General features: G+C 40.8%; 1 protein-coding gene across 1 annotated transcript in view; it reads left to right on the top strand.

Annotated features, from left to right (window-relative positions):
- The first annotated feature begins 6,300 nt into the window (after window positions 1-6,300).
- MYLK (myosin light chain kinase) overlaps window positions 6,301-25,184 on the top strand; it is a 224,807-nt gene continuing 205,923 nt past the window's right edge. Inside the window, 1 exon segment of the mRNA XM_061469756.1 lies at window positions 6,301-6,536. Coding sequence (XP_061325740.1) covers window positions 6,374-6,536 — 163 coding nt within the window. The 5' untranslated portion in view covers window positions 6,301-6,373.

Genomic DNA, 25,184 nt, shown 5'->3' with positions numbered 1-25,184 from the left:
TTCAAACTCATTTTTAACTTAAACTCTTAGAAATTTGACACACCTCAGGGACTTAAAGTTTTTAGTCTAGATGGAATTTGCTGACAATACTTTCAACTAGGGCACTGCTATAGCAGGATTAGTTTCTCTTATTATGTTTGGTAAGAAAAACTATTTCTATCTCTGAGGAGAAAAAAAAAAAGGTAGGGGACAAATAAAGAACTCATTTTTTCTCTCCCTAGATCTGTAAACTGTGCCAGCTACATCTAATGGTATCTTCAAACATTGTGCCATATATGAATGATGTGCAAATATAGTATTTTGGAACTATCTGGGAACTACTGTGTAAAGCTTTCCCCCTCCACAAGTTGCATGTTTTCCCCTGCTCTGCAACAGAGGTCTGACTCCAAAACCAGAAGCCTATATATATGTATCTACAGTGTAATTGGGGTTAGCTTCCAAAATATAGATGGTGAACTATTTGTGTGGAACTCCTGCTGTGGGTGGTTGGAAATCCCAGATGTACACTGGAGCATGGTCAGGCATGTGTTGCATTTCCAGGTAACTATAATATCTACTTACTTTTCCACTGTTTGAGTACTGATTGATAATTGCAACAGAATTTCCTGGCAAAAACATTTACTTACAAATGCTATGTTACTCTCTATAACTGTTGAATTTACATAATCTGACCTTCATCTAATGACAACTTTATTGCCATAAATATACCTTCTCAATTTATCATGTTCGCTTCTTCAGGGTAACAAATCTGTATTATATAAGACTTACAGAAATTGTTTCCATCGCACTGCTCTTACCTTTCATTCACAAAGGTTAGACTATTTGCATGGCATTCTAAAGCTTTGGTTTTTTTTTTGTTTGTTTGGTTTTTGTTAGGTTTATTTTAAGGAAAAAAGAAAAAAGAAAGGGAAAAAAAGCAAGCATATTTTGTGTCTCTGTAATCATGCTGTAGCCATATAGCCATTACCAGTACTTCTTTCTTTAGGCTAAAAATTGAGATTAGAGACTGAAGGTTGTAAAAAAAGTAAATTATACTCTGTAGCTTACTTGGCTGTCTTTGGACAGAACAGGAACAGGCACTAATGGCATATATAATGGAAGCTGTCTAGTTCTCAACTATTATTTGAGCAGATTATAGCTATGCTTTGGTAGAAATGGTTAATAAGCATATTTGCTGAAATTTTCCAGCCTCTAATTCATCTCACCCTCCATCCCCTCCCCACGTCAACTGGGACTTAGTTCTGCTGAAGTGAAACATTAGGACAAAAAGCTATGTCTTCCCCATGTGTGCAGGCACTGTTTCCATTTCATGAAGAAAAAGATAAAGCTAACTATGCGATACAGGGTGGCAATATTGTCTTCGTCTTTATAGTGATCCACTCATTTGTAGGCTCAATCCTGCCATAGTAGGTACCTGTTTCTCAATGCCTTTTTGCATAATGTGAAGTAACCACTCCCTTTATCCATTACTTGCATGAAAACCAATAGTATTCTGCTGATTGATTTCATTCAACAAAGATACAAATAATTAACATTTTTAATGCTTTAATGTATGAAAATGGAGGTTCTCTGCCATTGCCAGTGGCTCTAGAAGCATGATGATGCAGAATTTTTGCAGTCCAACCAAATACTTTATCTGCTAATCTGAACTGTTTGTCTGTTTGAAACAGAAGCTGTCCATTTTTTACTGGTATCATGACTGCTAGCTTTTTCTTGGTTTTGCCACTAGCTTATACATTATTCCAACCTCTAAATACAAGAGGATAAAACAGCTGAGTTTCCAAAGCTGTTATTTCCTCAACGACCAAATGCTTATAGTCCTGCTCCTCTTTTCCAATAAACCTCAAAGTGTAAAGACTCAGATACCTGCATGTCTTACCAGATATGCATAGACTGCTTATGTGGTCTTTTGCAGACACACCTAACACATTTTTCTTGCTCCTGAGCTGAGTGAACTACTGTTGTCGATGTTAGTACCACACAGTGTCTGACCTCTTGGCTCCCTCCCTCCTCAAGTACTTAATCTCTATTTCCAGTATGAAACTCACAGGCTTCTCAATGCTTTCTATGTTCATGGGTAGCAAAGACTCAAGCAGGATTGGGGATGATAATTTAGCCTGCCTGCAGATTTGGGAAGATATTACAGTGGCTCACTTTTAGAAGATTATCTTCTAATCTCAAGAGGCTCGAAACTGCTTTGCTTTTTAAAATGAATGCTTATATTCTGCAGAAACAGGCACTAGCATGCCAGAAAAATAAAGCTTTGGCAAACAGATTAATGTGTTCCTTGCCAACAAATTTACTTCCTAAGCATCTGATTCTACCAGTTTCCCCACTTAATAAGGGGTCATAATAGGGAACAAACCCTATACTTAAGCAATTTCTGGAGCAGAAGTTTAAGTGAGAAGGTAACACATATAAAAATACAATTGTGGTTAGGCAGCTTCTGAACTTTATCCTGAAAGGATCCTAAAAGATTTTACAGAAGCTTTCCAGTGAGAGAACAAATCAGAAAGAAAGAACAAGGCAAAAGGAGAGGTTATCTTTACACCATTTATACAAATCTGCTTCTTTTATTCCTAATAACCTGATAATCATCTGAACCCTATAGTTTAACTTCAGTAACTCACATTTCCAGACACTTCAGCTGCGTAACTTCATCCTTCATTTGTTTCCTGTGCCTTGCTGTACAGAAGCTATATAAACTCTCTGAGGGTTTTGCTGGTTACAGTCCACGGCTTGTAAGCTACAAAACTCTAAATGTAGGTCAAGATGAGTTGAAATCTTTTAAACACAGCCAGCCGCTGTTTCCTAAACATATCCCTGGAGCAGCTGCATGAAGGATGTTTACAATTAAAAATCCCCCTCAAGCAACCAGTTAAGAATATACAGAATTATTCTAGCCAACAGCATTCATTAAATGTCATTATCTCATATCTGAACATTTGTTATCTTGAGCTTGATCTGATTTAGAATCAGCATCTAAAGAAGAGGCACTGTTGACTTCCTGCACCCTAGAGCGCTACCAGGATAAGGGCCCAACTAGAAGATAAACAGTCTTAGCAAGGACTCTGGGGAGAAACTGTGACTGGACATGGGGTGTTATGTCATACTGGCTTCTACTGGGATAGGATGGGAGAGCCCTTCTTGATATGACTTTTGCAAGCAAAAAAAAAAACAAAAACCAAAACCAAAACACCAACCCAAAAACCCAGGAAAAAAGAGAGAGAAATAATGTGAGCTCTGCCGAGAATGCGTCAATCTCTTGAAGCCCAGCAGGGGCACCGTCTGCTCTCCTTATGGAGCTCAGTGGCTTTCAGCCCAATCCAAGTGTCTCCTACTCCTCCCTCTCAGCTGAAGGCAGATGCGGGTTCACTGGCAACACTGGGCCTTGTTCTTTGTGAGTGTTCAAGGCCTGAGCAATCATTTTAAATTGAAAGCAGAGGCAGTGATGCTATTAGAAGATTGTCTAGAGCAGCAATTCCCAAGTGGTAAGACATAAGAGCATTTACAAGAAAGGAGTTTCATGAAGTCGAGGCTAGAAATCAGCAAAGAAAAGCACAAGTGTGATGCAGAGCAGCATCTTGGAATGAATGCTTCCAAATGTTGAGAAGAAAACTCTTTCCAAAAAGGTGTTGCCATTACAAGACTTCAGTCAGCTGTGGCATTGAGAAAGTCAAAGCAACTTTGTGCTGGGTTCTGTGTGGCTATCTTAAGATTTCATTTTCTCTCTGTATTCTGATGCCAAATAAAGATTTATCTCAGAAAGAAAATGTTCATATAACAAGCACCTTTCTTTTAACAGCTCATGTGCCATGTGTTATAGTAACAACCCAGCTACGTGTAATGAGCATAGCATGTATGTACAGTTGATTGCTAATGCTATGAATTACCAGATTACCTGTGAAGTATACTAGGTAATAGCTGTCTTGAAAATGTATTTGTACTAACTCATAGGTTTACTTTACTTTACAGATATTCTTAAAATTTCCTTGAAATTCCACTGTGACTTCACAGAAAAGAAAACCTGCAGAGAGATCTCCAACAGAGTCAGTGAGAATTGAGGTATTCAAACCTCTGAAAATAAAGTAAATTTTCTTTAGGATTCCCATTTCAATGATTCAGTCTTAAATATATTCATAAAGTCTCTATCTTTTCTTTCGAAGTCACAGAGCCTTAAAAACAGGAAAAGTGTCTTGTGCTTCTAGCAGATAGTCTATCTAAGGGAATTAGAAGTATGTAAAGTATCATTGCCAGCAGAAAACTTCCCCTTGAAGAGACAGCAGCAGTTCCTCCTATTTCACTCACTTTGTACTGCACCCGGAAGAGAAAGAGTGAAAACGGATGGCTATAACTTTTCATGAACTCATACTGCTCCCACCCTTTGTGGAGGCTTGTGCTCAGTAAGACAAATGTTGTATCAGGAAAAGGCAGCATCTTGCACTGTAAAGGCCCTTGTAAAGCCTCCTCAGGTTGCAGGACACATTCTCTATCAAATGGCTGAAAAATTCACCTCGGAATCAAACTGAAAAACACTGAGGTCTCTGCAAATATAAAACTCCTGACATTGCCGCAGCAAAGTACAGCTTTGCTGTGACTTAGCTTATCTTGGCCACTTTTGTCTGAGTTGACTGCTGTTGAGTGGAAACAGAGTGAAGGAGAGAAAGAATTAGAGCCCAGACTGTGGTTTGCTCCATCACCCCTAGAGGCATTTTAGAGCCTGTTGAGGAGGCAAGCTCTCAAGTTCTCCGCAGCGTTCACTTTTTCATACCCATTCAGTATCACATTTTAAGATACCTAGCAGTAATTTGATTAGAGCACAGAAAAAGCAAGACGGCAGAAAGGAAAGGCTTTATTTATAGAACATGGGTTTTTGGTGCGTCTGTTCCCATGTGTGCTATAAATCCATCTAAGATAAAAAGTCTGTTGTGTTGGGGTTTTTTTTGTTGCTTGTTTTCAAATGTGCAAACAAAAGCTTTTTTAAGTACTAGAATGAAAAAGCTCTAAGCCTACAATTTACCAGGATTTCCCTAGCCTTCCCCTTCAGGGTCTCTAGTTCTGTATTATAAAATAGCAGTTCAAGGGTCACAGTATTGAAGAGGATTCAGTTTGTCTCCATCTATCTTTTGCTCCTCCTTTTACACTACTTTAGCACTTAACACAATTAGCTGTAAATGGTTTATTAAACTAAATCCCTTGCCCCAGATTTGGTCGTCCCTGGGCAGATGCAGCACAGCACCAGACTTAGGCAGGTTAAAGGGTTCTGGGGGAGACAAAGGGCTGTCCCGAGCTCCCATGTGTCCCAGAGAGTGCCCCAGAATCGAGGAAGTGTGTAGCAGACCTACAACTCCGTATAGATCCCTACACACTCTATACATACTCCTATGCAAACCCCTATAAATATCCCCCTCCCCTCATAATCATCCTATCCAAGTCCCATACAGACCTTTACATTCATCCTCTATGTACTCCCCCTATATGCAAGCCATACACTGAGCCCAGAAAATATATATACATCCCACACACACTTCAGACATCCCATGCAAACCTATAAACACACGCCTGCTATGCTTCCCCACTCAGGCACCACATATAGTCCCTACACACACTGTCTACACCCCCAAACACACCTTACACAGCCACCACATCCCTATGTGCTCTTCTGTATACGTTTCTATCATAGAATCACAGCATAGTTTGGGTTGGAAGGGACCTTTAAAGTCAAGCAGTTCCAATCCTCTGCCATGGGCAGGGACATCTTCCACTAGACCAGGTTTCTCAAAGCGCCATCCAGCCCGGCTCCGGATAGCACCGATGTGCACCCCTATACACTCCTTTCCCCCCCATCCTGTACACGGGTCTATACCGCTCAGGCAGGTCCCCATAGCAGCGGCCCCACCTGTGCGAGCCGGACTCCACAGGTGCTAGCCCAGCCGCTGGCGGTGGCTAGTCCGAGGCTCCCCCAGCCCCGCGGCCGCTGCCGCTGCCGCATAAGGCTCCGAGGCGGCCGGCAGCCCGCGCTGGCGGGGCAGAAGGAGTTAAAGGGAGTCGCGCTGGCCGCAGCACGTATCGCTGCCGGGCACCACTTCCCCCGCAGCTTCGCGCGTCGCCGGCTCCCGGAGCAGCGGCTACGAGCCGAGCTGAGCGGCAGGTGGGCTGAGGCCGGGGGAGCTCCGGCAGCACTGCCCACCCCGGCGGGACTCTCTGTGGCGGATACGCTCCGGGACGCGGCGGGAAGCCCGGGGGCGGGCAAGGGGGCATCCTCTGCACGGGGAGGTGGAGTAGGCGGGGAAGGAGGAGGGAAACCTGCTCCTCCGGAGGGACGAGGTAGCCGCCTGCAGTGGGCCAGCCCAGCGGAGCGGGCTGAGGGCATATGCCGGGCTTGGAGCATCGGAGCCACGGGTTTCCAGAGGGTGTCTCAGCCCAACTCTCACCCAGTCCCCAGCAAGAGCGGCTGCTGGGTTTCTGTGGGGAGAAGAGCTCATCTCCTGCTCCCCTCCCAGAGCGCGTCAGCCCGAGAGCAAGTAAACCTCCTAGTAAGTATTTGCCATCTTTTATGTGTAATTTGTTAGAGTCTTATTGTTCTCTGTTGGCAGGTAGCTCAGGTTAGTTAAGAACGAGCACTTGTAAGTTAGGCTGAAATGATTGTCTCTTTAGCTCTCCCTTGGACTTTCAAACATAAGGTTGTGTATGTGGAGGCACATGTAGAAATGTTCTGTAGCTGCATGTCTACATCTCTCATGCTTCAGACAAAATGTAGGTGTTGTTTGTTGATTTGGGGGTTTTGTTTGTTTTTTGGTTTGGTTTGGGTTTGGTTTGGTTTTTTTTCCTTCTTTTTTCCTTGTTTGTTGGGTTTGTTTTGGGAGGGGGGGGTGTTTGTTTTTTTTTTTTTTAATTCTGCGGTTCTTAAAGTAATTTGTACTGCATTGCACAACGTGTTTAGGGTCTCAAAGAAGAATAAATCCTGGTGACACCACTTCAACATCCTACATAAGGATGGAGAAAGGAGGTGACCGCTTAAAATCATTAACTTGTGGGAGTGGGAGAGAATGTGAAATCACTTCTCTGCATGCTGCTTTCAGGCTATGGAGCAGTATGCTTTTGGGGATTCTTTGCCATATAATCCTCTTTCCTATATGTGCACATCTGGAACTCTGGCCTGGCACCACTCCCTGTGCTCAAGCTGGAAGGAGTGGCATAGCAGATGAGCAGGGGCTGGAGACCAAGAATGAGAAGTGATGGGAAAGATTCTTTGTCTTACAGTTTATAGATATGTTGTAACCCCAGTCTTTTCTTCTGCAGAGTAAATCCATAGGGATACTTCATCCCGAGTCAGAAATAAAATTTAAAGTGTTTTGAAGCCTAGATTACGCTCTCTACAAAGGGACAGCTGAGAGAGTAAATGCAAATATCTGCTTCCACACATCCTGCTTCTGAGGGTTTCTGAGCCCTGAACTCTATGAAGGGGGAGCATGGATTTACAAGGTGTGCTCCTCACTAAGACTCTCCAAAATGATGCCACCTCTTAGTGAAGTGCTGGAAATGCCATTTCTGTCAGTGAAGCTGTAAGGGGAGGATTAATTCCTCTCGCATTTCAAATCCCAAACAGAATGACTGTCTCCCTCCCCCTACTTCCTACACGTCTTTATTTTTTTTCCTAATGACTTGCATTATTACTTGCCAAATATGGGATGTGTCTGCCTGTGCAACTTTATATTTGTTGAGATGTTCCTGGAACTAGGCTATAAGAGCGCATTTTAGGAGCCTTCTGTTTTTAAACCAGAATTAAATTTACTAATAACTGTCAAATGGCACAAATAGTTAATTTTCATCTGGCACATGCCCACAATATTTTCTGTTTCCTCAAATGATAGTGCTCATCTGTAGCTAATCACTATATGATGTAGTTGCTAGCATAGTGCTCATATAAAATGTTTCCAGGATGCACTTGTCCTTAGCATTTTGCATTCTAACACTACAAGAAAAGTGTTCTAACTTCAGCAGCAACTGGACTCTGTTGGTTGTAGTAGGTGAATGCTTGCTACCAGAGTACCATCCATTAGAAGTGGAGGCAGCAGGTCCTGTGCTGGTGTGTGTTATATTAATGGTGTTTAACCTTTTTAGAGAGACATAAGCAGAAAGAAAATGCCTGGTTTAATATGTATCACAGCTAGGATTTTGTATGAATGTGGGAGTCTCACAGTTTGTTAACATCACTGACCCAATTTTTATTGCTCTTGTAGGGAAATCTTACAAGGTCTGCTGCAAAGAAAGTTAGAAATCTGATACTTCAGTGTTGCAAGCATCTCTTCATAGCTCTAGTTTGCCTTGCTACACGGTGCAAAGGAGGATGAAGGAAATAAATCAGTGGAGTTCTTTTGGTTCACTTGTATAACGCTGAAAAAAAATTTATAAAGTCTGAAATAAGCAGTGATTACATATTGTTATTGGCTTAAGTTAAATCTATCAGACGCATGATTTTTCACCAGTTTTTGGTCTGGTTTGAGTTCTCCCTGACTCCTCCTTTAAGATCATTAGGACTTCCTCTGGGCGATGATCCGATTTTTACAGTCAATCAAAATCCATACCAATATCCTTACGCAGGCCAAACACACTGTATTAGAAAAGCTATAAACCAACAGCTACAAATTGTTTTCAGAGCACTCCTAAAACAAAATGCAGATGTAAATAGAGTTCAGAACTGCTCCAAATGCTGCGTCTTAAAATTGTGGATGTATAAATCCAGAAAGTGTGCTCAGAAGCTTTATTTGAGAGCCATGTAGGGAGAGGTTTAATGTTTTTGGTTAGACTCTGGAGAACTGGGAACCACAGTCTATGGTTGTTAGAGTCTTCTAGGTAGTTTGGGTTCAGGCCTGAGGTTGGGCTGGAAGGTATCCTGGACTGCTTCATCCTGCATTTGCAGAAAGGCTCATCTCCTCTCCTTCATAAACTTGTCAAACATACTGCAGTTGTTTGCTTTTGCTGTGTTTAGAACTGTGCTCAAAAGCTCTTCCAAACTTTATTCCACAGGTATGAATTAGGGGGTAACAAAGGTAGTTTCTGGTTGTTTTTCTGTTTGTTTATTTGTGGTTTTTGTTTGTTTTTCCTTGACTGGTTAATACCCTCTTTGATGTGAAATTGACCATTTTTAACCCTCCATTGGAAGGTTGGATATCCTTTCTCTCATTGCTCTAAAAACACGTTGCTTATCTGTTGCAATGGACTTTTAAAACTTTTTCTGAGCCTGAATGACGACAGTGGCTTCCACTGTTCCAGAAAGAATCTTAAGTCTTGTACAGCTGCTTTCATTCCCTTAACTGATGGAAATGCTTCCACGATGTATATTAGGATTACATATGTTGTTTGGATTTCAGCACTGCACACAGAGAAGATATGATTAATCTATAATGTTGGAAAGAATTCATTAGTGAAGCCAGATGGTTCCACGTAGGATCTAAACTTCTTAAAAATTTATCACAGCTTTAAATGTCACCTATGTTGTCTGTGGTTATTGTATTGGTTTTGCTAAAATCTGGGTCTTTGCTGTGCAATTGTAAAAGGTCTGTTGAATGTGCTTCAGTAAGGTCTGTCTCTAATAATGTCTTCATTAAGTCTCACTGCAAACAGAAGAGTATGCTAATTGCCAGACTAACAGGTCATTTGCCTCTGTGAACAAGCTACTGAACACTAACTTATGAATGAAAACTTTAAAGGCTCATTTGCAACCTGCTACATGAAAGAAATACCAAAATGAAATGAAAATACTTTTGTACCTCTGTTGTTGCCATTGCTATTAAAGCAATATAGAATTTCAGTTTAATTTTCCTGTGATCTTGACCAATTTCATAAACTTTTTTCACCTCTGAATTTTCAGCAGCTGCTCCCTACATAAAAGCTAGAAATAACTTGTTCTCCTTTAGTAGGAATGAAAGGAGAATTGAGCTCTATAGAAAAGAGGAGATTAGAGCTCCATGAGGCATATACCCATTTAATGCTGCTGGAAACCAAACCTGCTAAAATAATCTTAACTCTCACTTCTGGTGAAGAGAAATTCTAGGGGGGGGTGTGGAAGAAATCTCTTAGTGACTTATTAACAAAGGCTTTTTAGATTTACTGGGATTTATCATGTGAGCCTAATCTACCTTTTGTTCATCCAGTTGGCAGGTTTTAAGATTTAAAAGGGTCTGCAGAAACTCCTCCCCCAGACTCCTTATTTAATTAAAGAGGCTTGGTGCATTATTTACCTTTGAGTTTTCCATTCATGTGGGAACAATGAGCTGGGGTTAACATATTGTAAAATATTTGGGAATACTGCATTATAAGCAGACAGGGAAAGGAAAAAAACTCTGGCTGTACCTTCAAATTTATACTGATCTATAGGGCCTCACTCAATGTAGGAGGCCACTCCTACATAAATACTGAAGTATAAATACAGCTGTGTAATTCAAAAACAAATTTCCCTGCCTCTGTAGGTGCTTAAAGAGCCTGGATGTGAGTCAGTCTCCATTTGCTTCTATGGGAGTTTTCCAGAGTCATCGGATGTGTAGATCAAGCGTTGCATGTACCAATACGTTATATATCAGACAGAGTGATAGCTTTAGTTCTCTCACTAGTTCCCCCAGTTTCTTTACCTCCCCCACTCCATTCATTGCTGTAGTGCTGAGCATCAAGTTGCAGATAAAATTACTTTTGAGAAGGCAATGGGATGCAGCACTTCCCAAAGGCAATTAAGTTATTAGGATTACAGTTCTTTACAAAGTGTGTTCTTGTTGAATCCCTTTCCTCTTCTACTTGCTGGTGCAAAGCAGTTTTTTTGCACTTACCTTTGTTACAACAAGTCTGAGCATTGCAAACTTCACTATGGTGTATCGGCTCTCCAAATAAGTCTAGCAAGCTGCAGTGTCATATGTTTTGAGGAAATTCTTGCTGATGATTCTTCAGTTAAGAGTCAGCTTGACTTCATCACCTCTACTGTAATTGGATTAAATTAGTTTGCATGGCCAGCTGATGGCATATTAAATAGTCAGACTGAAGGACTGTTTTGTATGCACAGGATTCTTGGTGCCAAAAGTATTTGTAGGGTTTGTGATGCAGCAGATGTGCCATAAAATATGGAATTGTCACCAAGGGATGTTTTCAATTGTATTCTTAGTCAAGAAAGACTGAAAGCACACTGCACATTCTGTTTGAAAGTAGAAGATACAACCTGTGGGAGAAGGAAGAGATGGTCTAGTTGCCCGATGTGCATCACTTGCTGCTTCTCCTTGAGAAATGTGATAATTGCTGAGAGTCCACAGGTGGTTTTAAGCTGCAGACTTCCTGGCTGAGGAAAGTGAGTGATGGCATGTGCCATTTTACATGCCTACTGCAGTTTATTTTTAATTGCTGTACAGCAGGTTAATACTATTTTTCTGAGTTGCCTTGTACTGCTGCTTCTGCTATTTTTCAGCTGTCTTGTGATCTGGAGTATTTGCAGAATGACAGGACAATGTCTGTACAGAAAGATGTGCCTAAAATGATACTGGAACTGTGTACTGAAGGATAATCTGACTGCCAAGCCTGTAGTTTCATTCCAAGACCTTTTATAAACTGTTTAAACCAGTGTAATCCAGCTTTCAGTGGGAAATGCTGCTAAGTAACAAAAAAATCACTACCCTGATTGTTAAACCCAGTAAAATATTAAGGGGTGAGTGGGTAATGGGGAGACCAAGGACTGAGTTGCAAATACTCTTACAAAGAGGATCAGGATTTGAATGGCTGGAGGGACACAGTGGTGCCTGGTCTGGCATAAACATGTTCTGAGCTGTTCCAATAATGAAAGGATCCCTGGTTTTGTGAGTTAGCTGTTCTTATCTGCCTGGAAGTATGGCAAGTTTCCTGTTTGCTTTTATGGCTTGTGAGAATTGTGTTTTGCAGACAGTATGAGTTAAAGGAGCTACAACTAGCAGCTTTTAGTTCTGCTTAGGATGTTGCACTTGGTTTCAAGGTGGTGTGGTTTTCATATGTGCTATAAACTTATCAATACTCATGGGGTAAAACAGTAGATAAACAAGGTAAGATGGGGATGTGAGATTTTTCCACATCTACTTAGTGACAGTCACACTTTCATTTACTATATAAATGTGCAGTGCAAATAATAAGGATGCCTGCTTTAATACTCAATTATAAAATGTACATAGTTATGTAATCATAGTTTCTGCATTAACTCTTATGACTATGTCTCTTAAGAGAATAAATATATCATTCTATTATTTCCTTATGGCGCAAGCAGTTTGTTAAAACTTGAAGTAAAGGCTTTTTCATTCACATCTTCTATCTTATGCCATGTATTTGGAAGCACAGTTATTTAAAAACAATAAAAGAAATCACTGATGATGCTTCCTGAACAAGGTTTAACAGTCTGACTGGATAAAAAAGTGTGAGGGCATGTTCTAAGGGAACGACTATCTGTATAACCTTATAGTGTTGCTTATATCAAAAGGAAAGTTACAAAACAGAAACAGTAAGCAGGCTGCATTTAAAATACACTGGAGAGAGAAATTTATTAAAAATGGCCTGATTTACTCAGATTATTTACCTTGGATCTTTTATGATCATAAGCATCCCTTTCCTTCTGTGGAAGAAGAGGAAGGTATTAAGTCAACACTTCATGTCTGAATCTGTTACTAGCACTCCCGATCACTCATTCAAGCCCAGCCTAGTTTTGGAGGCAAGAAACCTTTACTATTTTGTGCAGTGCAAGTTTCCTCCAGTGCTGTTGTGGGTTACATTGGTGGGATCTGCCTGTGCACATGCTGCTGCTGTTTAAGCACGGACGTTCGGGTATTGGTGGCCTCAGGGGGTGCATTTCAGGCAGAGCCTATGAGACCGTAGCAGAGGGAGCCCTGGCTTTGAAATGTAACAGCTGGTGCATGGGTGTCTCACCCCCAGCATCAGAGCAGTGCAATTCCTCTGACCTCAACAGAGTTGCAGCATTCATGGTTTTCAGTAATGTGGGAGCGAAACTGGGCCTATATTCTTTTAACCGGTCTATTTAGCAGCTCTTTTCCATATGCAGTCTCCATGCCAGTGACAGGAGCTTCCTGGAACTGACAGGAGACACAAAAGACCCTCTTCTCTAAATCACTGGACCTTAAGAATATTGAAAGGATGTTACAACAAGCCTCATAATACACCATTGTTAGGATCTCTCTGAAGATGCCTGTGGTGGTATCACACCTCTAAGCTTTCCAGAGGGGGTGTGATGACCCCACATGGAATCAAATAGAAGAGTAATGGTTTGGGTGGCTGTGAGGAATGTTACGGTGCTACTTCCCCTGGCTGTAACTTGAAACCATCTGGAGGTATTTCACACTGACTGAACTCCTATCAGTAAAAGGCAAGCAGATACCTGAGCAGTTTTTTTTGAGGAAGAGATCCTGGCTTGTGTGTCTATGCATGTTTGGATGCATCTTTCTCACAGAGAGGGGAGTGGTGAAAGAACATTTGCTTTATTTTCTTATTTCCCTTTCTTCTTCCTACTCACTTTCCTGTTCTTTACAGTACAGCAGTTTTTCATATTGCTGTGAAAATGTCTGTGCTTGTGAGTGAACATATTTGAATGGAAGAGGCTGTCTGGTTTTTAAGTCTGAATTAAGTCAGCATTCCCACGGGAGTTGCAGAGTTTGCATTCTGTGCTTCCTTCAGCCCTTCTCAGGCATGTGCCTTAACAGCATGTAGTGCTGATGCAGGAAAGCTTGTGGCAAGCTACCTCTGTGTTGCTGGCAAAACAGGCTTGAGTCAGATGATTTAATTTTTTATTCTTGGCAGTCAGTACATACTTCTGATCACTAACTCAGATACTGAGGAGCAAGACCACCACAAATGATTAACAAAGTAACTTACATAAATAATTATTCATCCCTTTCCCCCATCGTCAACACTACAGGTTATATAATCACAGCAGTGCTAACGTAGACTGTCCCTTGGGGGGTGTCCCTGCCCCTTTGCCATGGAGGACCCCACAGAGCGTCTCCAGCCCTCAGCAGCACCATATTCTTGTATCCAGGTACTTCTCTGGCTGACTGATGTTTTGGTGCCATGACCAGGCTCTAGTGCATGGGGGCCCCCCTCAGTGCCAGAGCTGGTGGGAGCCAGATGAGACCAGCTCGGGATGGCTCACGGCCGCCTGACAGGCTGTGCCACCGTGCAACCCGTCGCTCACACCAGTTGCAGTGTCGTTTTGTGGGCTGTGAATAAAGGTGTGGCTGTGGGATGGTAGTGAGTATCCGTGCGGGAATCCTCTCACACTGAGGTGCAGGTGAGAGGCAGGAGCTGTGCTGTGTCTGCAGGCATGGCTGGCCTGAATGCCTCCCAGGCAGGCTCAACAGCACTCCCTCCACTTTTGCCTCAGCCCTGACCTGTGCGACCGAAGCATTATTGTAACTGATGGGGAATTTTGCTCAAGTTACATGTTTAAGTCAAGCTGAACATAGGTACTGGGCTACTTACTGATCAATTAAGGACATCTCAAAAAGAGTAAAAATCACTGTGGCTGTTTAAAAGGCTGTTTTATATTGGTATTCTTGAAATGCTTCCAAAGCTAGCAGGAGTATTGGTCCTTCCTTTTACCTGAAATTGTGCCGTTATCTAGTTTGTCTGAGGTGACTAAGTATTTAGGTCTCATTCAGTCTATTTAGCTCTTATCTGATAGGAAACTCAAAGTTATATTCGAGTTATATTTGAAGTTACATTCCTTCTCCAAGCTATTTTCATTCTGTAGCTCTGAATGTTGAGGTGTGGAGGCTAAATTGGTAGTCCTGGTTAGCATGAGCAGAAATAGGGTTTCGATTCCTGACTGGCCTGTGATGACACCCAGAAAATGAGGTTGCAAAGGTTTCAAACTCACATGGCGTCTCAACAGCAAGGACAAAGTCAGAGATGTTCAAATCATTTTCCAGGTATAATAGTGCAGACCTTACTCCTTTCTCTACCTGCATGCTCTTGACCTTAGACTTACTGTAGTATCCTCTAACTGCAAACTCTCTAGCACTTTATCCTTTTTGCTTTGTCTAAGATGGTAAAAGTAAACATAAATGTGTAAATATATTTTAGTACTTGATGTCATATTGTTTTGGGGGGTTTTCTTAGATAATTTGTACTTTGTTTGACAACTAACGTAACCTGCTTTGAACTTGCTGTGACTGCTCCTCAGTGCGTGAGCACTGTGCAGCATCCTGTATGTGTGACAGGTACCTGTATACTATTTTAGCGCAATGTACCATTATTAGCAGTGGAGTATGGAACTGTAGTAACATAGCCTGCTTTTCACCAAATTAAGGAGAAAAATGTGTGGTATTTCGTGTGTGTTCATGCCTGTTATCTGTTCTGTGGTGAATGGAATTCATTATATAGCTTTCCAGTGCTAGTTCCTTTCTAGCTTGTTTTATTACAAGCATAGCTTATGAGGCAGGCTGTCAAGAGCAGGCATGAGAGTTAACTTTGTTGAACTTTGTTAGTTTTTATTCTGTGTAATAGATTTTGATTTTTTTTTTTTTTCCCCAGGAACCAAACAAAAGTATTTTCTTTTAAAGCTGTAAGAGTTATAAGGTAATGAATGAAACTGAGCCTCCAAACAAAGGATTTATTGTCTGGAAGACAAGCTCACTACATTTCTTGTGAGTTTTTTTATAATTCTCTCCAAGTTTACATATCACTTACAAGACAGGAAATACGACATTGCTGATTAAATTTTTTTTGAGGTATAAACACCTTACTGTCTTCAAAGATGGTGTTAGAAAATGAAACTTTGTGATGAATTAAAAAATAAATTAAAATCTTGGTTTACCTGGATTGATAAAATAATTACTTATGGATGTCTGTGCCATACCTAGAGACATAAAAGGTTCTTTCAGGGGAAGAAGTGTAAAAAGAGTTCTGACACCTGTAACTAAATTGATTTATGTCCTTTTCTTTGCTGTTCATATCTGTTCCTGTCCCACTCCCACCACTGCTATGAGAGATAATGAATATGTTTGTTTTCTATCAACTTGCTCCTTAGCTTCTTTATTTCTGTATTCTAACATCAGCAAATCCAGAAGCTGTACAGGAGAAAGAATACCAGCCATATGTATATTTTATTTTACTGCATCATTTATAGAATCATAGAATCGTTAGGGTTGGAAAGGACCTGAAGGTCATCTAGTTCCAACCCCCCTGCCATGGGCAGGGACACCTCACACTAAACCATACCAACCAAGGCTTCATCCAACCCAGCCTTGAACACTGCCAGGGATGGAGCATTCACATCTTCCCTGGGCAACCCATTCCAGTGCCTCACCACCCTAACAGGAAAGAATTCCTTCTTTATAGCCAATCTAAACTTCCCCTGTTTAAGTTTGAACCTGTTACCCCTTGGCCTATCACTACAGTCCCTAATGAAGAGTCCCTCCCCAGCACCCCTATAGGCCCCCTTAAGATACCAGAAGGCTGCTATGAGGTCTCCACACAGCCTTCTCTTCTCCAGGCTCAACAGCCCCAACTTTCTCAGCCTGTCTTCATACGGGAGGTGCTCCAGTCCCCTGATCATCCTCGTGGCCCTCCTCTGGACTTGTTCCAACAGTTCCATGTCCTTTTTTTATGTTGAGGACACCAGAACTGCACACAATACTCCAGATGGGGTCTCACGAGAGCAGAGTAGAGGGGCAGGATCACCTCCTTGGACCTGCTGGTCATGCTCCTTTTGATGCAGCCCAGGATACAGTTGGCTTTCTGGGCTGTGAGCGCACACTGAAGCTGGCTCATGTTCATTTTCTCATCAACCAACACCCCCAAGTCCTCTGCAGGGCTGCTCTGAATCTCTTCTCTGCCCAACCTGTAGCTGTGCCTGGAATTGCTCTGACACAGGTGTAGGACGTTGCACTTGGCATGGTTAAACTTCATGAGGTTGGCATCAGCCCACCTCACAAGCATGTCAAGGTCCCTCTGGATGGCATTCCTTCCCTCCAGGGTATCAAATGAACCACACAGCTTGCTGTTATCATTCAATACTAGCAGACAGTGGTCAGCATACTGGGAGAAAGCAGATGTCTAAGACAATATTCCTGTATTAAAACATGCAATGAATTCTAGACTGGCTGTCACAGTGGCAGGAGGTCTTTTTCTGAAGGAGTGATGGATCTTGGTCATTGCTTATCCTCAGGAAGTGGTGCAGCATGTGGGAATGCTGAGTCTATCTAAAAAATGAATAGCATCTAAACTGCCTCACTGTTCCAGTTAGCCCAGCATTGTGTCTGACAAGTCAACAGAAGATTCTTCAACAGCTGGTTTTGAGATCTACTGCCCTCCCTACCTCTCCAGTTTCCACAGCCCTCTGTTAAGATATTAAAGGATACATACCCGTTTAGTACTCTAAGTGTCTATTTATAGACCTGTTGTCCAGGAGTTTAATACTGTGTTGAACCTATGGACACCCTTTGCCTTTACAGCCTTGCGTGACAGCAAGTTCCAGAAGCTTGGAACCTGCTGGGTAAACAAATATTTTCTATATAAATGGCTTTATTGCTCATTTCAGCAAGTACTGCCTTGCTGTAAGTGTTGTAGGATTTGGCAAATAATAGTTCTGCATTGAGTAGTTGGTAGCTTTTGTGTTATACCTGGCCATATGCACCCTCAGCTGCCTTCTCTCCAAGCTGAGGTGTCCCAGCCTTTTTAGTCTCTCTGTGTAAAGTATCTGTTCCATTTCCATTTCGTTGCCTTTTTCTGCATCCCTCTACCATTATTATGTCTCTCGTGGTATGTAGAAAGCAGGTCACAGCACTCAAGTTGTGGCGGAAATGATCTGTCTTGCTTTCTTTCTGATGATGCCCCATATTTTGCTGTTTTTTTTGACTGCTATCGAACACTGAACCGGTGACTTTAGAGAACTGTCAAGAATGGCTCCATCTTCTCAGTAGGAATGGTTACAGCTGGTATTGCCTGGATGAATTACTTGAAATTTATCTATACTAAAGCCTACCAGCCAACTTTTTTCCCTGTTAGTGTCATTGATGAGCATGCTGTGTAACACCAGTCACAGCACTAATCCTAAGTACTGCACTGCTGATTCCTCTCCATCTTAAAAAGTGTCTGTTAATCTCTATCCTTTTTCTTATTTTTTCTCATGTGCTCACTCATTCTGGGAATCAAGTCAGACTTGCCATAATGTGGTTCCCAGGTCCCCCTGTACAGCCCTTTCTGTAGCTGAGAGTTATGCAAGCAGGATCTACGAGTCCTTCAGTACAGAGGCTCTCTGTAATGATGGCTTCACACCTTGCTTAGTGTTTCTTCAAATTCATATTTTGAGTTTCTTCAGAACTTGTGTGACCATTGTTCTCCCCAGTGATTTATTAACATCTAACTTCCTTGTTTGGTCTAGTATTTCCTGAATTTACTTCAGATTGACCTGGCTTTTCTGCCAGATTTTCAAGAAAGTGCAATAGATGTGGAAATCTCTCTAAAGATTTCAGCAGTAAAGTCTGATGTAAAGAATTCACTGAGCTTCTCTACAGCTTTATCATCGTCCCCATCTGTCTCTTTTACACCTTTGACATGTAGCAGTTTGACTGCTTTCCTAACTGGCTTCCTGTTATAGCACAGTGATCTTCATTTGCAGGCACTTTTTGAATTGTCTTTTAGCCCTCTGAATTTCATGCTTACATTTGACTTGCCATGTCTTATGGGTGTCCTGGGTTCAGCAGTAGCAGTCATTTTTCTCCTTCTTAGTAGCTGGTGCAGTGCTGTGTTTTTGACTTTCGGCCTGAGAACAATGCTGGTAACACCGATGTTTTTAGTTGTTCCTCAGTAATGTTTATTCTGACCAAGGACTTTCTGAGTCTTATGCTCTGCCAGGGAGGAGGGGAAGCCAGGAGGAAGCAGAGACAGGACACCTGACCCAAACTGACCAAAGAGGTATTCCATACCACAGCACGTCATGCCCAGTATATAAACTGGAGGCAGTTACCCGGAAGGGCTAGATCACAGCTTGGGTCGGGCTGGGTATTGGTTGGCAAATGGTGAGCAGTTGTATTCTCTTCCCTTGTTATTTCCCTTATCATTATTATTGGTGGTAGCAGCAGTGATTTGTGTTACACCTTAGTTACTGGACTGTTCTTATCTCAGCCCGTGGGAGTTACATTCTTTTGATTCTCCTCCCCATCCCTCCAGGAGGTGGGGAGGGGAGGGGGTGGGGGTGGGGGGGTAGTGGTCGGGGGAGTGAGAGAGAGGCTGCGTGGTTCGGAGTTACAGCTGGGCTTAAACCATGACAATAGGCTTCCCTTGTCTTTGCTTAAGCAATTCATTTTTGAAGAGCTGACCTATGCCCTGCAGTACTCTCTTAACTCTCCCTAAGGCTTCTTGCTTTTTTAACTGCTCCTTTTTAGTATCCTGTTTGTTTCTTGCCATATCCTTGTATAAGTCCCGTTCTTAAAATTGAATATCTCTACAGTTGGTGGCCCTTAGTGCCATTCTTTGTGTTACCTTTATAGATTTCTCAGTTTTGGATTGTACTCTATACTTAGAAGTCTCTTTTCCACTGGAGAACTGTATACAGATCTAGAATAATGACTGACACTATACCGTGCCTTTCTTTCCACATGGGCAAATTCTGAGTATTTCTGAATGTCCTTGTGTGTTGTTGATACATGGCAGCTATTAATGTTGTAATACTCTGGAAGCCATTTGATAAAATTGAGAGGCGCAAGCTGGATGTGAAGCTGTTCTGGGTTCTAATGGAGCTACGTGTATCACCTTTTGCATGCATACAGTATATGTAATGATGATTAAAACTTTGCACTTATACATATTTAACTTCATAAAATTCAAAACCTCTGCACTTAAAGCACCCAGGAAGAAGATGGCCTCACTTTTCCAGTTTTGCAGACATGGAAAAAACCTGAAGAATACTCTGCGGTTGTATGAGAGGTCCCTGTGGACATGTTTACAAGAGCTGAAGTGTATTTATATTAATTTCTGTGAAGTTACTGGAATATTGTCCTCCTTCCATAAGGCATGTACATGCATTTGAAGAAGCAGTACAGAATTTTATTCTCTAGAAATGCACTTTGAAGGGCTGCTTTCATAGATGCAATCCAGCATTGAAACTAGATATATAAAGAAGTCATTATTAATTAATATTGCTTAGTTAGTCAAAGCTTATATTAACCAATAACACCTAGATAGCTGCATAAACCTAGTACTGTTCTCTTTGCACAGTATCAGTAAAGTCACATATGTTCTTTTTATTAGGAGCACAGGACTGGAGTATTTGGTTTGGTTTGTGTTTTGTTGTTTGCCGGACCACATCAAATCCCCTGTAATAGAAGTCACATTGCACTCTATAAATAGAAACACCTAAATATGCAGAATTTTCCTGTTTGAGCCTTTACTCACCCTGAAAGTGCTGGACCAATCTTGCTTCAAATCTAGCTATGTGTATATGCTTTGTTGTTGAAGGTCTTGGATTCAAGCCTTCTACATACCTGTCTAGACCAGAGAGCTGTTGGAAACGTATATGCTGTCTCTGTGTGATGATTTTGTTGAACATTTGCAAGAGTTCCCCACCAAATGAGGAGCTAAATAATGAAGTAGAGTTATATGCTTTAATAGTAACTAAAGGAAAAAAAAAAAAAAAGCTAAATTGTCCAGAGCAATTTCTTCATCAAAGATAACAGGGATAACATCTGTGCTGAAAACCCACACCTCATCACTTTGTTGTAATATGTGCAAGGGAAACTATCTTAAGTGAAACGATTGTGTGTCATAAAGAAGAACTGAACTTCATGGTATAGAAAACTTCTTACAGTCCTGTGTCTGACTAATCCATTCTCTTAAGTGATTGCTTATCATTTGAAACTTCAGTGGATGTCAGGATTTTTTGTAATCATTGGCTTCTGTGGAGGTATGTAACTGCAGAATTGTTCTCAGTGCCAGGCTTCAGAAAGATTTTGCTCATTATATCTAGGTATAATTTTCTACTTTACAGTTAGACTGCTGGGTTCTGTAACTACTTCAGCCAGGCTTCACTTGTTTGATATTTAGGTATCAATAATTTCAACAGCATATTAATTTTTCTCTAACTGTAAAATACATGCATTAATATAAATAATTTTCGGGATTTCTACTAGAATGTTCATTTTTCAAATGGTATGGCCAAATATATAATTCTTACTACTTTCATCACTACGTTTCAAAACACTTTATAAGGAAGTATCAAAGGGAAAAGCATTTGAAAGGACTTCTCTAAAGCCTGAAAAGAAGTAAGCAAGATGAGTCTTCTATGTCTGAATGCAAAGTTGTCTTATCCTAACTAAAATCAGTTTAGGAATTCACACAATAAAGCTTTACTGTATACACTTGCATTACCTATACTGTAGGCTTAGTCTTGATTTCGCTTAATGTGCTGGGGAAAAATAAAAAGCAAACAGGAAAGTCACTTAAAAATGCAAGTGAACCCACAAGAGTTTCTAGGTGTTATCAGATGTTTAAGTTGTCAACTTTAAATTGCATGCTTTATATGCAGGATTACTGGAGCTCATTGGAGAATTATTTTTAGGTGAATTGTCTTAGTTCAGTTCTCTGGGAGGCTTGTGTAAGATTTTTGCCCTGTACTTGCATTAATATTAGATCCGATGGCTCAGATGTATTAATTACCTCAACATATTTAATTAATGTAGTGGCAAGCCAAAAATATTAATTTCTTGCACCATGAGAGAACTGTAAAGTTTTCAGAGGTTAATTCTGACTTCTTATTCTCCATAGCTATTCCACCCTATCTGCAGACAAAGAAGATTTTTAAATGCTTATAAACTGGACATGAAGCTATTAACTGCTTCCTTTTGGAAATATGTAGCCTAAAAAATAAGATTTTTAATCACCCTTAAACTTATTCCAGGGTTCACCAGTACCTTCCCCATTCCAGATCATAAAGTTATTCACTTACTCTCCCTCTTTTTTTTTTTTATTTTTTATTTTTTCCTCCAGAAAAATAAAAAGCTTTGAACTGTTTGACAGATATTGAAGCTGAACTAGTGAAAACAAAACCCCAGTTTAAGTTTGGTATCAGGACTTGATGCTGATATTTAGAACAGTTCTGGTTAACTTAAATTCAAAACAAGGGCTGATGGTTCCCTTTTGTATTATACAGTTACGTGGTACAACAATTAACTTGGAGTTGTGTTATGCCAGCTGCTGTGCAAACACTTGTCACTGCCCCCAAAGGGTTTGTCCAAGGTAATGAACAGCTGCTTCCAGTGCAGTGATTTATATAATTTTTCTTTTCTGGAGAGCTTTACTGAACCGATAGAACTGAATAGGTTTGATTTGTTTGTTTCTTTAATCTTGGGGGATTTGCTGTGCTTCTGCTTTTCCCCCTTGTTTTTCCAGAAGTGTGTGTCCTTCATTGGTCTTATGGTTTAACAACACAAGTTATTGAATATATGTCCTAGAAAACTACTTGTTTTATCATTTGAGAAAAAGATAGGAGGCCAAAACCTTCTTCCTGGTTTGCAACCTTTTCTCATGCTTTAGAAGAAATGTACTCTCAAATTTAGATTTCGGCAGCTTCAGCTTCCAGCCACTGGGTTTTGGTATGTCCTTCTCTGAGATAAAACCTGCTCTGCATGCTAAGAAACATTGTAATCATCTTTAACTGAACTTTGTACTTTTTTTTTTCTGTAATTAACATATATGTCTATATATTTAATATATATTATGTTCACATATTTTTTCCAGTCTCCAAATCATTGTCATACCCCATTTTATTCTCTCTAGAATTATTCAATGCCCTTTTAAGGGTTTATATTAATATCTATACTGTCAAGGCAGAAGCCTGTGACTCTTCCTGGCTTGTGTATTAGAGGACTTGCATTTGATTTGGCGAGACAGTAAACATTTTTTCATCTCGTGTGTGTATGTGTGTCAAACTGAGAGGCCTTCCTTACACTTTGAAGTTCTCTGAAATAGTAAATCTAAATCCAAACAATGTTGGGGAAAAAAATGCTAATGGTGTATGTCCTTTAAAGAAAACAGGAAAAAAAACAAAGGAGAGGAAGAACTAGCTAGGCCCTGGGGAATGATCTTGGCTGTGCCTTATTACCACAGCTTTATCCTTTCCAGTTTTTAAAGGTGCTGCCAGTTATTGAACTCTGACCTGACTAATCTATTGGAGGGATGCCTATAGACTGTGGTATTGATATTGTTTCCAAATGGTTTTCTGGCAGGCCAGTTGGCAACAAGATGTCATCTTTGAGGGGAAATAGTGTGACTTTCACCCCATACCCACTCCCCCACCCCCCCCTTTTTTTTTTTTTTACAGAGCTTGTCTCAGCAAATAAATACCAGTCACTGGGTCAGTCGCTCTGAAAAACAGTAGTCTTCTGTACATTTATTGCCATCTATAGAGCAATACAGTAAAAGGATATGATATCTATATTGCTTGCAGAGATATAGAAGCCCTGTAATACCTGCTCCTCCTTCAGCCAGCAGGGAGCTGTATTTTGAAGGTGCATGTATCCTGTGCATGTGGAATCCATGGGATAATCCCAGACATGTTTCTTGGGACAAATACTGTATTTTACAGGACATAATTCAGAGACTTAAGTTCAGTCAGTGCAGCAGGCAGCAGCTGTTAGAAGTTCTTGAGATACCACTGTTTAAGAATTGTCTTCCTGTTTTAGTTTGATGTATCCCTCTGCATATGGCAAGGGGGGTGGAACTAGATGATCTTGGGTTCCTTTCCAACCCTAACTATTCTATGATTCTATTTTGTGCTTTTCCCAGGCAGTCTTGATATGGGTGTGAAAGGGTTAAACTGAATTGCTGACAGTATCCTGTGGGTCAGAATAAATGACTGAACTGACTCTTCTAATACTCCTCCCTGCCCCTTTGTGGCAACACTGTAGTGTCCTATCCACTTTTCTGTGCTGCCAAGAAATAGCTCTTTTTAATTGACACACTGTCTTGTTTGCACAATGGCCACATATACAGCTGGTTTCATTTAACCCATGAGACTGAAATGGTTTGTGAAGTGGCTTCTTATTTTTATTGTTAAAGCAAAGATTAATCTCTAACCTCTTTTTCTTTACAAGGGGATTTCTTCACTATATTTCTTCAATATATGAAGTAAAGACTTTTAGGGCAGAAGAATCATCTGCAGTTCTTCTTTTGGATCTGAGGTTTTTTGCTCCTAGAAAAATGTTTCATTTCTCTGAAGGGAAAGGGTCTGGATTCAGTGGGAAGTCCCTATCCTAATAAACTGAAAAGTAGCTCACTTTCTTGGCAGAATTTGCAACCTATGCTGTTCCACTGTCACTAACTCATTTTAAAACCAGTTCAACTGTATCTAGATGAGCTGTTATCTGTGCAAGCAGTAGCGTACAAACATTTTGTGCATCATAACTTAGAAGGAATGAGATGGAAAATTGCCTGGATTTCTTCCACCTTCACTGTGTTGATATTTAATACCACATCCACACAAATGTGTTTTTCTACCTATGGACACGCTTTTCTTATCTGTTGATCTCTTTCAGTGTCAGAAGGTACCAAGATGGAATGAGGTGATGTGTTTTGCTGACCTTGGGACCTCACATGCCCCCTCTGGCCTGTGCAGAAAGTACTTTATTGGAAGGTGGATGCACATGTTTTAACATATAACTCAGGGATACCATTGTAATGTTGGACTTTTGGCACTCGAAGAGAAGGATATAATAAACTGCTATAGGAATAAAAGTCCCAGACAGAATTTCAAACTTTAATAACAGCTTTTGTTGTGAGGAAGCCCTGAAATTGCAGTGGTTCTGAGCCAGGCCATGCTATAAATCTGAGACATTACAGACAATTTGCTAGTAATGTTCTCTGAGATTTCTTACTGAAAATGTGGTTTTTATTGCAATATGCCTCCTCATTCCAAGAGGACTGGCAGCTGGTTCTGCTACTGTTTATGCCAACAAGGCCGTAATTCTGTTTTTTCTCTTAATCACCAAATTAATTTTCTTCTAGAACAGGAAACAGATTCTTCCTTTTAGATACAAGTTTAAGGTGGTTTTAAACTTGCTACGACCTCTAGGTTGGTAACGTGTGGTATAGCAGAGCAAGGTTCGTGTTTTTGGCAAAGCTCTGCTTATCTCCCTCACTTAAATTCAGTCTGTGGCCTGTCCTCTATTAGCTTCAGT

Source organism: Pezoporus flaviventris, unplaced genomic scaffold (genome assembly GCF_033815535.1).
Source record: "Pezoporus flaviventris isolate CSIRO_AGI_PZ_B2104156 unplaced genomic scaffold, CSIRO_AGI_Pfla_v1 ptg000001l, whole genome shotgun sequence".
Classification (NCBI taxonomy): domain Eukaryota; kingdom Metazoa; phylum Chordata; class Aves; order Psittaciformes; family Psittacidae; genus Pezoporus; species Pezoporus flaviventris.
The sequence above is the reverse complement of the archived record's forward strand: the minus strand, read 5'-3'. Positions and strand labels throughout refer to the sequence as shown.